Source organism: Mastomys coucha, unplaced genomic scaffold (assembly GCF_008632895.1).
Source record: "Mastomys coucha isolate ucsf_1 unplaced genomic scaffold, UCSF_Mcou_1 pScaffold14, whole genome shotgun sequence".
Taxonomy (NCBI): Eukaryota; Metazoa; Chordata; class Mammalia; order Rodentia; family Muridae; genus Mastomys; species Mastomys coucha.
Window position 1 is genome coordinate 47,494,251 of NW_022196896.1, and position 14,078 is coordinate 47,508,328.

Below are 14,078 nucleotides of genomic sequence, written 5' to 3' on the forward strand. Positions count from 1 at the left end.
TTTTTGGAAAAAAAGAAACCTTTATTTACAACTAGGGAAGTCCCAGAGGAGTCCACACAGCGTGCACAAATAGAACGAACTTGCACGTGCAGTGTGCTGGCCACCGTGTCCTATCCTCACCGCCATCACCATCACGTTGTCTGCTGCGCCCGGCTGCACTGCCTTGTTAGCCAGCCTGTTGCATGCAGCTTCATAGCGCACATCAACAGCAGGCTTCCCTTCTCGGATCTGGATCTTGTCATCCTCAAAGTAGGACAAGATGAAGTTCACGGCTTCTTCTGGGGTAAAGACCATGAAGAGCCCATCGCAAGCCAGCAAAATGAACCTGTTATTGGGGGTCAGCTGGCAGCGTCTGATATCAGGCACAGATGTGACCTGAATTATCACCTTTTAATATCTGTATTTTTTTTTTGCTACCCCAGACCCAACCGGCAGAGTGGCCCCTGCGGCTGCTTCCCTGACTCACGTGACTGTATGATTTCTCTCCTATAACTCTTAAGTCTGATCTATCTTGTTCTGTTGCTGTGCAAGCTTCTTCATATTGTTAGCACATGGAACATGGACTTTGGGGTGAACCCCCATTTCCATTGAAATGTAGACATGAAATAACATTTACATGACAATTGATCTTACTAAAATAAAAATCTATGTAATTTTAAGACAAGATCCTCTCCCCTTTCTTGTTTTAGCCAATTATAGAACTAGAGCCAGTAGGGACACATATTCCAAAAGAGAAGAAAAAAGGAAAAGAAAAAAACAAACACTGGCATGTGTGTGTGTGTGTGTGTGTGTGTGTGTGTGTGTGTGTGTGTGTGTGTATAAACGGCTCTGTGCTTTGCTAGTGTATTTGGGATCCTGGATATGATCTTCAATACTGGAGGAATATGAGAATATACTTTAAATAAAATTCAAATATAGAGGAAAGTCACTATATATGATTAAAATCTGTGACAGTACAACTGTTAGGAAGTGAGAAATGGAAAAGGAAAACCAAAATAAAAATGACATCATCAAACACCAAAACATTCTCTGAAGTATCACAATGTAAATGTGTTGTATATATTTCATGAGTCAATCAAAGAAACAAAGTAAATTTATTTAAAGTACATAATTCATTAAGACATGGTCATAAAAGAACTGAAGTGATAAATATATATATATATATACAAAATTTTATAAAACACCTAAGAAATGAGTTTAATTCATGATCTAAACAGTCAACTAGATATGAGAAATATATCACAATTCCTAAAACAAAAGTAAATCTTATGTAAGTGAATGGAAAATGACACAATGCAAGAGTTAGTTCAAAGAATCTTGGAAGCATAATTTTAAGGCATAAAAAAGAAAATTTCAAACACAAAATACCATTAATAATTTTAAGTGGTATTTCTTACATTAGAAGTTATTAAGAGAAACTCAAGACAATGTGGTCAAATGACAACTTGTACCCAGCAGTTTATATTTATGTGCATTTGTGCATACATACACAGAAATGTATGCTACAAATGTAATCAAAGACAATGAGACTGTAAACTTGAATGCATGAGGATGGGAAAGTGTTAGGGAGGGTGGGTAAGCAGGGTTGAAAGGAGGTAAAGAAGGAGCAAAGGCACATAATTCTATTTGAATTAAAAACATTCAGAATAAGAGGAGGGGAAAATTCTGCCCATTCACTCTTCTTTGTACAGTGATTCAAAATATATGAAGAAAAAGGCAACAGAACTAGAAAAAAGAAATAATGTCAAGTTAAATCAGTGATGTTAATATTCATTTATTAATAATTAATAGGGCTGGTGAGATGGCTCAGCAGGTAAGAGCACTGACTGCTCTTCCGAAGGTTGTGAGTTCAAATCCCAGCAACCACATGGTGGCTCACAACCACCCATAATGAAATCTGATACCTACTTCTGTGTACTCATTTATAATAATAAATAAATCTTTAAAAAATTAATATATTATTATAGGAAACACAATCAAATCATGTTTTAAAACTCCGTACAGCATTCAAACAATGGCCTGCCTCTCAGAATGTGTACATTTAGGGGAATAGAGCAACTGAGGCGGAGGGAAGGAGAAAGGTGAGAGTCAGTAAACACACTTTCTGTTTTGTATCTTGTAATAGTGATGAGAAAACAAAGTTTTTCATATAGACAATGCAAAGATTTCAAAATGGAATTTAAAACGAATTCTCAATTTGTAATGTGCAAAGAATAAGATGATACTTCCTAAAAGATGTTTGTTGAGGAAGCACTTTAAAATGTTCAATATAACTACTTATTTGCCTTCAAATGAAGCATCAGCATCATACCTACTATAACATGTAAAAATAAGGAAGGATTAAATTTAACTTCACTAGAAAATGGACAAATTATGACTCTATACTTTTGTCTATCTACCTACTTAATATTTATCCATTATTTTTTTCTCTCAGAAATCACATCCCATCTGTGGACTATTTTTCCATCCTCTTGTCCCAGACCCCTCTCCATACCTCCCAGCTCCCTCAATCCACTCCTCCTCCATTTCTCTTTAGAAGAGATCAGGCCTCCCTAATCTTGTATAGCAAGCAAATATGACATAAAGATTTAAATTAGGATGAGGAACAAACCCTCATATCAAGTCTGTTGAGACAACTCAGTAACAGGAAAAGAATGCCAAAAGTAGGCAAAAAGAGTCAAAGAGAGTCTCTGTTCCCACTGTGAAGAGTTCCACAAGGACACAAAACTACACAACTATTACATATATGTGGAGTACTAGGGTCAGACCAGTGGTCACTCTTTCTCACTTCAATCTCTCTGAGCCCCATATGAACCTTGGTTAGTTGATTGTGTGAGTCCTGCTTTTGTGGTGTCCTTGACATTTCTGGCTTCTATAATCACTCCTCTTAGGAGTGATTCCCTGAGCTCCTCATAATATTAGTATTAAGGAATTGTAAAATCTTAAACCTTAAAAAAACAGGTCTGACCCAAAGGTTAAGCCACCAAGCATGATGACCTGAGTTGATCCTTGGAACCTACATGTGTATCCCATGATAGGTGGACATGGACACAAGAAACATACACACACACACACACACACACACACACACACACACACATAGAAAAAGACAAAGATAAGCAAACAGGCAGGCAGGTAGAAATAGTGTAGAATAAAATAAGTGTAGAAAACAGCTTAGTGCTTTACTTTTTAAAATATTACACGTATATTTACCACATTCCTCATCTATCTTCTAAGCAATTACTTAAGAACAATAAAATAAATACATATTCACACAAATTCTTGATAAAAATATTCATATCACTTTTATTACAATACAAAATATTAAAAACAATGTAGCTATTCTTCAAAAGATGTAGGAAAATATATATTCCAGTGTGGTTATACAACAGTTTACTTCTCAGTTCTTAAACTTAATGGTGTGTGCACGGATGAACACTTGAGTTGGGCATCAATGCACTTCTTTTCTGGAATGGACAGTTAGTAGTACTTCTGTGTGGTAGTTTAAATGCAGCACTGGTTCCTCCATCTGATACAGTATCCATAGTCATATTCATCAATATCACAGAAGGTCTTACACATTCCTCGCACTTTTTCACATCTCTCTATTCTATACTTGATGGCAAGATAACTTCTGGCTGCAATCAAGAAAAAGGGAGAAATGAAATGCGGAAGGAAACTCTCTGGAAAGAAAAAGACCAATGGGTGGGGGACAAAACAGAAAGTCAGGGTGAATATGGTCAAGGTACATTTTACACAGGCACGGTAATGTCCCAATTACCATGGATAATTAACAGATGTTAATAAAAATTAGGAAATAAATATCTTCTCTGATATCTCTACCTAAACATACATACATATCTGAAGTTATTGATATATTAATATTTTGAGAGAACATATATGTTCTGATAAGGAAATAATGGGGTCAAAGAAGAGGGGGAGGAGCAACTATTCATTTCTTTATTCAGAATTCAGCAGTCATTTGGAGAAAGGATGAATCTACAAGCATTTGACTTGTCCCACACCAATGCTGAACTTGAAAGTCAGCAGCGCCTGAGCTCTTAGACGTACCTTTCTTATTCTCCATTTACTAAACCAACTTACATACACTTATTAAAACAATATTTACACTTTTATGTAAAGATTGCATTTCACCATTATTAAGGAATAGTCCATCGTCTTTCATATTAATCATTAGTCAGATTAATCATTAGTCATATAATATGACTGATATTTTTGTTTTATTATCATTATTAAAAATGTAATGTCCAAATTCTATAAAATCATATGATTTGGAAACAAAAGATGCTTTTTAAAAGGATTTTTTTATTTTTCTGTCTCTCTGTGTGCATGTCTATGTTGGTATACATACACAAGTGTGTGCATGTGTGCAGAGGACCAAGGCTAAAGTTAGGTCCTTTTTTTCCCTCCATTATTGGGACAGAGCCACATTGAACCCAGAGCATACCTACCCATTGTTTATTTTATCTTGCTACATTATGGTAGGGAGCCACTGCTATTGTATCTCAAGATCTTGGATTATAGGTGGGCCACCACACATCCCTGGTTTTTATTTGGTGCTGAGGATCCAAACTCTGGCCCTTACATTTGAACATCAAGCACTTTAGTCATTCATTTCTCCAGACCCACCATTTTATTTTTAAATTTTATGTGGTTATTATATAGCACCATGAGCAAAAATTTACCATCCATATATTTTGGAAAGGAATGATATTCCTTAATATTTTTATGAATACTCATTGGTTAATATTCATGTAAAAACTGTATAGTGCTATTCAAACATAATTCCTGAGTATAAGAGTTCCTATGATGTGACTGGAATCAATAGACACATATCACATTAACAGCAAAACAGGTGTTGGCTAGAAGGAAATACAGCATGACTCTGCTCACACATGCAGCACATCCTGTAAAGTACTAGAGAAAGAAAACTGGTGATAACTAATTTTGATAAAAAAGGAAAACCTCACATTATCATTTGAATCTCTATCAGAAAGATATATTTCAAGAAATTCCTTAAGGTCTTGACCATAAATAAGGTCAAAGGATACGGTAACCATTTGGTGTCAGAGCCCTGACTGGACCTTCACAGGAAAACATTACAGGCAATCAAGAGTTAAAAACTCAGTACACCTGAATTAATCTTAGTTTCCCAAGTTCTTTAGTAATTGACTTCTTCATTGTGTCAAGAGAAATGTCATCTTATGTTATCTTTCTATCTATATATCATCTATCCACGTATCTATCAATTATCTATCATATACATATATAATACATATATACAATATATGTGTGTATATGTATCTATATATATGTATGTGTATGTATCAGTATATAGTTCCACTATCTAGCACATCACCTTTCTGTTAATTACTCTTCATTTAGCCTCATAATGTTCTGGGTGAACACAGGCAGAACTGAATATGTGTAGAGGTAAGTTTGAGAAGCCCTGTGCTCATGCAGTATATATGTTGATGCTAAGACAGAACAAAGGCCCTTGAAGAGTTCAACACTGGATAGGACATACTCTCTCAAAATGAAATAGTGGTGAAATATATCTCTACATAGTCTATTTCCTGTAATAATTAGACAAATGAATTGATCTATGTGATATCAACTCTTATTGAATGAGCATTGTTGTGAATTTGAAAAGGTATGTAATAAGGTATGCAAGCAATTCTTGTAGTATAAATTTAGTAAGAATTCAAAATAGAGTATTTCAAATGTGATTTACCTTACTTCACTTTTGGATTCACCGTAAAATGTAATGCTTACATGAAGCATTCTTTGTCAGTGTTTAAGCCTTGCAAAGGAAGTACAAAGACAGTTTTAAAAGGCATTGTCTGCACTATGGTATAAACACAAACTTCTAAATGTGATGTCTTAGGACACTTTATACATTCTGTATTCCTCAATCCTGGATTTATTTTATCATGCACTAAGTTGCTTAAAAAGTATGTGTAAAAGTGACTGGGTGTCAATATAATAGACACAGGAACATAATTTTTACATTTAATGAAAAGTACCCATAGTTCTTCAATAGTTCTCTACTTGTTATTTCCCGTGTCACCCAAATATAATATGCCTTATGTTTATTTTCTGAACTGTAAGGTGTGGTTTCTAATAATATCCTACTTCAAGTCATTGTATGCAATCACATAAGATGAAGTTACCCATGTATATTTGAGCCCATAGTTCACAAATTCAATTATTCATTTTTCTTAGTATAGATTTATTGGTTTGTGACTGGTTAAACTAATATTTTAACTTTAGAGGTTTTTTCACTTTGTTTCCTATAGAACATTCTTTCTTTTAACTCGTATACTTTATTAGTAGCTAAGTTGTGCTTAGTCTTGTTTGAGACGAGACCAGAAAATAAATATTGGCAAATGCAAGTGGGAAACTGTGTAAGAATTGTAAAGTGGACGCTAAATCTAGGTTAGTTGTCAAAAAGTTTGGTAGAGAATAACATGAAATATATGAAAAAAATAGTCCATTCTTAAGCAATTTGAGAACATTTAGTCTTATCAAGTAAAATCATATAAAGTGACCGAATTTTCAAAAGAAAATTTTGAGTCACAAACATTCCTTTTTTTTTTTATAGTTTTCATTTTTCGAGACAGGGTTTCTCTGTATAGCCCTGGCTGTCCTGGAACTCACTCTGTAGACCAGGCTGGCCTTGAACTCAGAAATCCGTCTGCCCCTGCCTCCCAAGTGCTGGGATTAAAGGCGTGTGCCACCACCTCCTGGCAAGTCACAAACATTCTGAAGCTACTTGTGTAGATATGGCAACAAGGAGCAACAATGGAGATCAGGCCTAACAAACTTTCAATCAAACATTCAATTTAGTTTAAAATTCCAAATTGTTTGCCATCTCCACTCCTAAATATTGTCTCCATTTTGTTCCCTCAGTCACCCAACTGAACATTCTTACTAGACACCCTAAGGCTTTTGTACTATGTGAACTTAGCTACCAACATCTATATCTGGGTATTCTACCACTCTCAGTTAACAGAGCCTCCATACTCTGAGGAAATTCTAACACTTCAACTGAAATTTAGCTGGTTTCCTCTTGCCCCAATTCAAAATATCACCATATTCAACATAGCCAAGTGGTTTTCTATCTTCTCCAAATATGCATTTCTATAGTCTGTTCCACCTTCCAAAGTTCACATATCCAGTACTGACTGAGTTTGTTCCAGTGACTCAATTACTTCAGGAAATAACAAAACTTACACTGTGAGAGCTCATACAAGAAATCTGGGGGTAATCTTTATTATTCTTTTTGTCAATCTCTAATGAAATTTAGCTACCTCTAACTAATATACCAAGAATGCACTCAACTTCCTATTTTCACTTGTGTGTGTATATGTTTGTGTGTGTGCGTGTGAGAGAGTTTGTGTGTGTTGCATGCACATGAGTATGTAGGTGTGTACACATGGGCATATGCATGCAGATCTAAAGAACATCAGAATTCTTCCTCTTTAGTCTCCTTATTCCTGAGAAAAAGTCTTTGAATCTGAAGCTTAACTTTCAGATAAACTGATGGGTGAAAAATCTCCCACACTCTCTCTAACTCTACCCCACAATGCTAGGGATACAAGCACAGAGAACCTTTCTCAGTTTTTAATTCTGATACAAATTAAAAAACACTAAAAATTTTTCTATGTATCTTCTTCAAGTTTGTATCCTGTTTGCCTTAAACTGAACACCTAGGACAGTGTTTTGAGTGTACACTTGAAGGAAACCAGCTCAGAGCTGAGAGGGATGTGATTTCTCAGTTGATCATTATAGGGTAAACAGAGAATCAGACATGCCAGGGCAGCCTGCATTAAATGTAAAGATAGCTACATTGTTGGCTGAAGAACTAACCATCTTCAACTTCTTGGTAGGCTATACCAAGCTAACTTCTGAGATCCATATATTGATGGCATATGACATATCTCTGTTCTCATAGAGGACTTGTATTAATGAATCAATAATAGGTTAGTAAAAAATCTTAAATATTGGGCTGAAGAGATGACTCAGCAGTTAAGAGCACCGACTGCTCTTCCAAAGGTCCTGAGTTCAAATCCCAGCAACCATATGGTGACTCACAACAATCCATAATGAGATCTGAGACTCTCTTCTGGAGTGTCTGAAGACAGCTGCAGTGTACTTATATATAACAAATAAATCTTTAAAAAATGTGTAAAAAGATGTGATTATCTTTGCAGAAAATTCTGTCCATATTTTTCTGAGTTTCTCAATAAACTCCCAGCGCGAGCACGCGCGCGCGCACACACACACACACACACACACACACACACACACACACACACACGCGCGCGCGCGCGCGCGTGTGTGTGTGTGTGTGTGTGTGTGTGTGTGTGTGTGTGTGTGTGTGTGTATACAATAAAGATTTGAAAAATTCTTCTCACAAGACACAGAGAATGTGATTAGTGACCAGGTGACTATGTTAGTGATTATTTTTTTTTCATTTAAAATTTTAATTTCTGTGAGAATGGATGCTTTGTATTTTCATGTGTTTTAGTCTTAAAAGAAGATATTTATCAAGGCAGATATGCACTTTGATTTTCATCTGTAAAGGAATAAGTGTTGTTGGCATCTAGTAGACTAAAGCCTGAGCTGCTTAGATGTGTCCTGCCAGTTAACATGCAATGCAGAGTGTAGCTCTTCTAAAGAGAATTGTCCAAATGCCATGACCAAGAGAGACAAGGCAGAGAAAGAATGCTGTCAGTGAATACCATAAAACACTTTTGAGCATGTCTGTTGCAAGAGAACACATGAGGTAATCAGACTACTTGAAGTTATTAAAGTCTAAAAGAGGAAAATATACTAAAAGCTCCAATGTATGCTTAGAAAATTACCACTTCAAAATGGAGCCCTTATATTTATTGAATTAAAATACTAAATATTGACACTACATATATATATATGCATATATACATATATATATATGGTAAAACATATTACTACCATGTATATCACATTGTTGTAAACTATAAACTTCCTCATACCTTTTATCTGCATTTGAATCCAGGAATGAACTCACAGAAAGGCCACAATAAAATAAGTTATTTATTTTCTCTCTTTCTGACTCACAGTCTAGTTAACAGGTATGTCTTTAAAATTTCCCTTCTCCTTAATTAATTTTCCTAAATCTATTCTATTGAATTGGGTGATTGTTTCACAAGAATTTTGATATTGATAGTAACTGCTAAATTGTATGGCTATGCAAATAATAAAAATTATTAGTTGTGGCTGGATATTATATGGATTAATTGTGTAGATTTACAGGGAAGAATACTATTATACTCAGAGGCAGAAAGTAATCTGAGGCTAAACAGAAGCTAAACAGAATCTGCACAATACTTGAAGATGTTTGCTGCTTCTTTATGTGTATCTTCTCATGTAATATCAGCTCTTAGGAGTAGAGAGCATAACTAAATTACTGGGCATATTTTATATTTTGATACAAAATAACTATGTCTACATTTTTCTTTCTGAAATACTCTTCACCCTTTTGGATTCATATTTTCCTCCACTAAATAATAAACACAAGTAGACACTAATGGTGATGTGAATTTTCTCCACTATTTTTATTCTCATATCTTGATTATTCTCCCTTAAACCCTTCATCTCACATGAAAACGATCCATGTTCTCAACATCTAATCTCAAAATCTAGTAGTTTATCCATTTTCGTAGGGGTAATAAACTGACAGTGTATATTTCCTGGAAGGCTGTACCTTAGGGGCACTCCCCTTTCTTTTACTTAGATGTTCCTGTCATGTTAATATGTCAACTATTGCAAGACACAAAATCCTGGGTACTGCTGGAGGAATTTTCACAATATCACCTCAGCTTATTTTTGAATGTACCAATTAATGCACAAGCTAGGACCACTTCTGAAAGTTTCAGGATTAAATTGTATTTAATCATTTTTGCTTTATGGAGACACACATCTCTTGAACATCCTGCTGGGAAGACTTAATGAGGCTTGTTCTTCTTCTTGTCTTTTTTTTGTCCTCCATCTTTAATTCTAGATGCAGCAGTGAGATCCGGGTCTTATGCAGAAAGAAATCCTAATTTCATTTTCAGAACACTGAAGTTTACAGTGACCTTTACGCATTTTGCATTCTTTCCTCAAATCCAAGCTACCATACTCAGGATAACTCTTTTTCGCTGCAAGAAGGAAAGGATGACTAGAATTAGGAATCAATGTATGGCATAGCCATAAGGAGATCATTCTAGAGACAAAAGAATATAGGATGCCTACTGTCAAATCCTGGGGACAGTTGAAGTAAATTTGCTGTCACCTAATATAAAGAATATCTCAGAAAATATACTGGGGCTAAATAGTTGTCCAGAAGTGTCTGGGTAGCCATAGCTCAAGGATAGTTCCTGAAGACAATGGAAAGGATTTATACTGTCTGGCCTTCTTTCTGCCACTGTTCATAAAATTAGGAATGCCCATTTCTGCTCTCATAAATAATCAACCTGAATCATGGGCCTTTATTAATTATTACTAACACTTTCATTGCAATTTAACTTTATCTTTCAAAATATTAAGTATTAGGCAATGCTAAAGAAGTTATACAAATGATCACAACTCTCCTGGACATTCCCACCCCAAATATATTAGTTAAATTATATCTATATATAACAGAAGCATTGATCAAAGGGAAAAGAGGATAAGGAAAAAAACAGAAAGGGAGAAAAAGAGGGAGGAGAGAAAGGATGGTTTAGAATTTGCATTAAATTTTGGCTTTTACATGGTTTTTAAAGTTACCATACCACTTCTGAAATAATAGTTGCAGAAAAAGGCATTCTTCAAATTTTTGTTTGTTAATATTGATAATGAATAAATTTGCATAGGGGCCGAATCCACCCTGCCACCACTTTCTTATGGTGATTCCATTTACACACAATTAATTAGACATTATTTATAAATGTATTTTAGTGAGAATTGAGCTTAATTAATTGTGTGATTTCATTTACACACAATTAATTACACATTGAATATTGAACATATTTTAGTGAGAATTGAGCTTATAGGCTGCTTAAAAGCTGAAATACCTACTTACTTTATTTCTTTGGACAAAGGAAATTTACTAACACTGACTTTTGGTTCCTTTTGAATCAGAAAATAAAAGAGTAATTGAAGAATTTGTAGTTGGAGTCATGAGGAGTTTCTACCAATATTGTTATTCTGCTATGATGAACACTGTCATGTTCTTGTCTAGAATTATGAAACTGGAAATGTACTACAATATAATATCCTAATATGATAAAGAATTTCTTTAAATTAAATGTGAATCTATAGAAATATAAAATATAAATCAGAACAGAATAATTCCCAAAATAATTCCATCATCTACAACTTCTTTTTACATTTATTTATTTATTTATTTATTTTTATTTATTTATTTAGGTTACCATAAATGTTTTGGAAGGATTAGGAAAAAAAAACACAATGTGTTCTCCTCAATACAAAAAATAGGTTGTCCTATATTTATAGCATATATAGGATTTTTTAAAATGCCCATTGATAATAAAACAATTTCCAATTTGTCAGAAAATGATGAAAAATGGGGCAACAAAAAAGTATTCCATTTCTAGTGTCTAGAAAATGCAGAAGGCGGCTGTTATGCAAATGGAAACTCACTCTATAGAAGTTTTAAGGACATTAGTTAGTGATAATATAATCGCATGGGATTATACAAAAAGGAAGGCAGCTGGATGTCAGTGGATATGGTGGGCAGATCTTATAAGTTACTGGAAGGAATAGAAAGGGAATCAAAATATGTTTTATGTAATATTATGCTAAAATTTAAAAAAATGAAGAAAATAATTTACAAAATTTTAAGAGTGGCACACATGACATTCTGTATATTTAAAATTTTACTTATTTTTATATTTGTGTTTGTCCCTAGAATAGTTTATGTTCACCATATACATGACGGTTCATATAAAGGCCAGAGAGATCTTTAGACCCCCTAGAGTTGAGGTTGTAGGTGGAATGCAAATCCTACTGTGAGTGCTGGGAACTGTGGACTTTTGTACACAAGATGTTCTGTTCGGACTGTCGGTACTCTTAAGCACTCAACCATCTACCCAGCTGTGGTGATATGCTTTAATTTATGTTAGTTCTATTTCCATAGATTGGTGAGCTATAAACTGAAAATAAGCCTATTAATTGTCATTAAAATTATATTATACCTGACTTTAAAAAGAAAATAGCATCCAGACATAATGATAATAACTGCTTTTCAAGTATTTTTGTCTGTAATAATGAGTTCTCTATAGGTTTAGTCCACGTATAATTTTAAAGAAACATAGCTTTCTTTTGAAAGTAAAAGAAATAATACATAGGAGGATTGACTAACAATATAATTTATGTCACTCTATGATCTAAATGATTTATAATTTCCAAGTTTGTATTGAGTGTTTATTTTTCACTTTGTTGAAGGAACAGATAAGTAAATAGCTAGCTATTAGTGATGGTACCTGAGGAGGTATAATTTAAAGAAGACAAAGACTTGAAATATGTTTATATAATAAATTACTGCAGAAAAAAATAGAAAAACAATCTAATATGTTTTGGAGGCCATATGAAGCCTATGGTATGTAATGAAAACATCCTACAATGAATGAATGAATGAATGAGTTATTAATTCATTAATATAAATAAATAATTGAAAATGAGTATTTTTATTTTGCATTTGTGAGGTTAATGCATGTGTATCACATCATAGGATGACTAGCATTTTACTTCATTTCTGATGGGAAAGGATATTTCATGCAGTAAAATTTTCACCTAAATGTACTAGGTGATCATGGCAAGAAATACTTTAAGCTCTAGTTAGAAAATTATCATATGAATGATATTAGGAATTATGTGTTTGTGTAGAACTTTGGATCAGGTTGGAGAAATTATAGTGAGAAGAAATAAAGGACAATGCAACTTACTGTCAAAACAAACAAACAAAGACAAACAAATAAAAGACCAACAAGGGCCATAATTAGCTTGTAATTTTAAGAAAGGAATGCTACAAAGGACTTCATTAATAGTTTATTATTGTAGAGTACAGTAAAACAGAAGTAAATATTCTAATACCGAGTTACTTAAGCCTTGCTGTTGATAATGCCCAACAATAGTTTTTCCTAACAAGGTATGGGTTGATTATACTTACTTTCATTTTAAACTTTGTAATCATTTTAGATTTTAACATATTAGAGTATGAACCCAGTGGAAGCCAATCGCACTATGTGTTATAACCTTCATATGCATAATAATATCCATGAGCACAAGCATCAGTAAATAAGAAGGATTAACACAATTTTATTGACTAAACAATATTTTATTCTTGTCTTACCAGGTTTCTTCCTAGTAACTGTTATAAGGGCAATTCAAGAATAGTATATTAAACCCAGTATACTAGTATGCATATTCATCCAGTGTTTTATAAATTTAACAAACAGCAACTGATGCCCCCCAACTCCATTACTACAAGTACTCCCTACAAATGTTTCCATATTACCTGTTAATATTGTGGCCCAAAAGAGCAGAAAAAAGAAAAAGAGATGAAACTTCATGGTACAGTTTCTTGGGCAAGAAGTGGAAATGGATCTTCTTTTGAAAGTCAGTGAGTTTTGTAGTCAGGAAACAGTGACCACTTCTATTTAAAGCACCTTTAACTACTGAAGCTTGCAAAAACCAAAATTATTTGTCTGTGTGGGTGATTCCTTCCATTTTCAAAGAACATGGTCATAAAGCTATTCCTAATAAATTTCCTTAAGAAAGCAAAGCCTAATTAGATTAATTAATGGAACTTCTCAGTAACCAACCTGTTTTGGATTATTTGAATAACACATAGTTGTTTAAAATGACTGTTAAAATAGGAATGTTAAAAACTACAGCTACATGACCTTATTTATATGATATGTGTTGAGCTAACTGTTCAGAAGGATCTGTTATTGTTGCCATTCAGTGTTGACTTTCAGGATGTTAGAGCTGAGAAAGCAGTTGAATTCTCATGTTTCACAGGATAA

General features: G+C 33.9%; 1 protein-coding gene across 1 annotated transcript; it reads right to left on the minus strand.

Moving 5' to 3' along the window:
- Positions 1-3,288: 3,288 nt before the first annotated feature.
- On the minus strand, positions 3,289-13,622 carry Defb110 (defensin beta 110). Its single transcript, XM_031368805.1, has 2 exons — positions 13,568-13,622; positions 3,289-3,638 (listed from the first exon to the last, which is right to left on the minus strand). Exons 1-2 carry the CDS (start codon positions 13,620-13,622, stop codon positions 3,505-3,507), a joined length of 189 nt encoding a protein of 62 aa, XP_031224665.1. The 3' UTR covers positions 3,289-3,504.
- Positions 13,623-14,078: the final 456 nt, after the last annotated feature.

Coding starts and splice junctions, on each gene's coding strand:
- Defb110 (XM_031368805.1), bottom strand. CDS start 13,622: ATGAAGTTTCATCTCTTTTTCTTTTTTCTGCTCTTTTGGGCCACAATA. Junction 3,639..13,567: donor TTGGGCCACAATATTAACAG/GTAATATGGAAA, acceptor TCTTGATTGCAG/CCAGAAGTTATCTTGCCATC.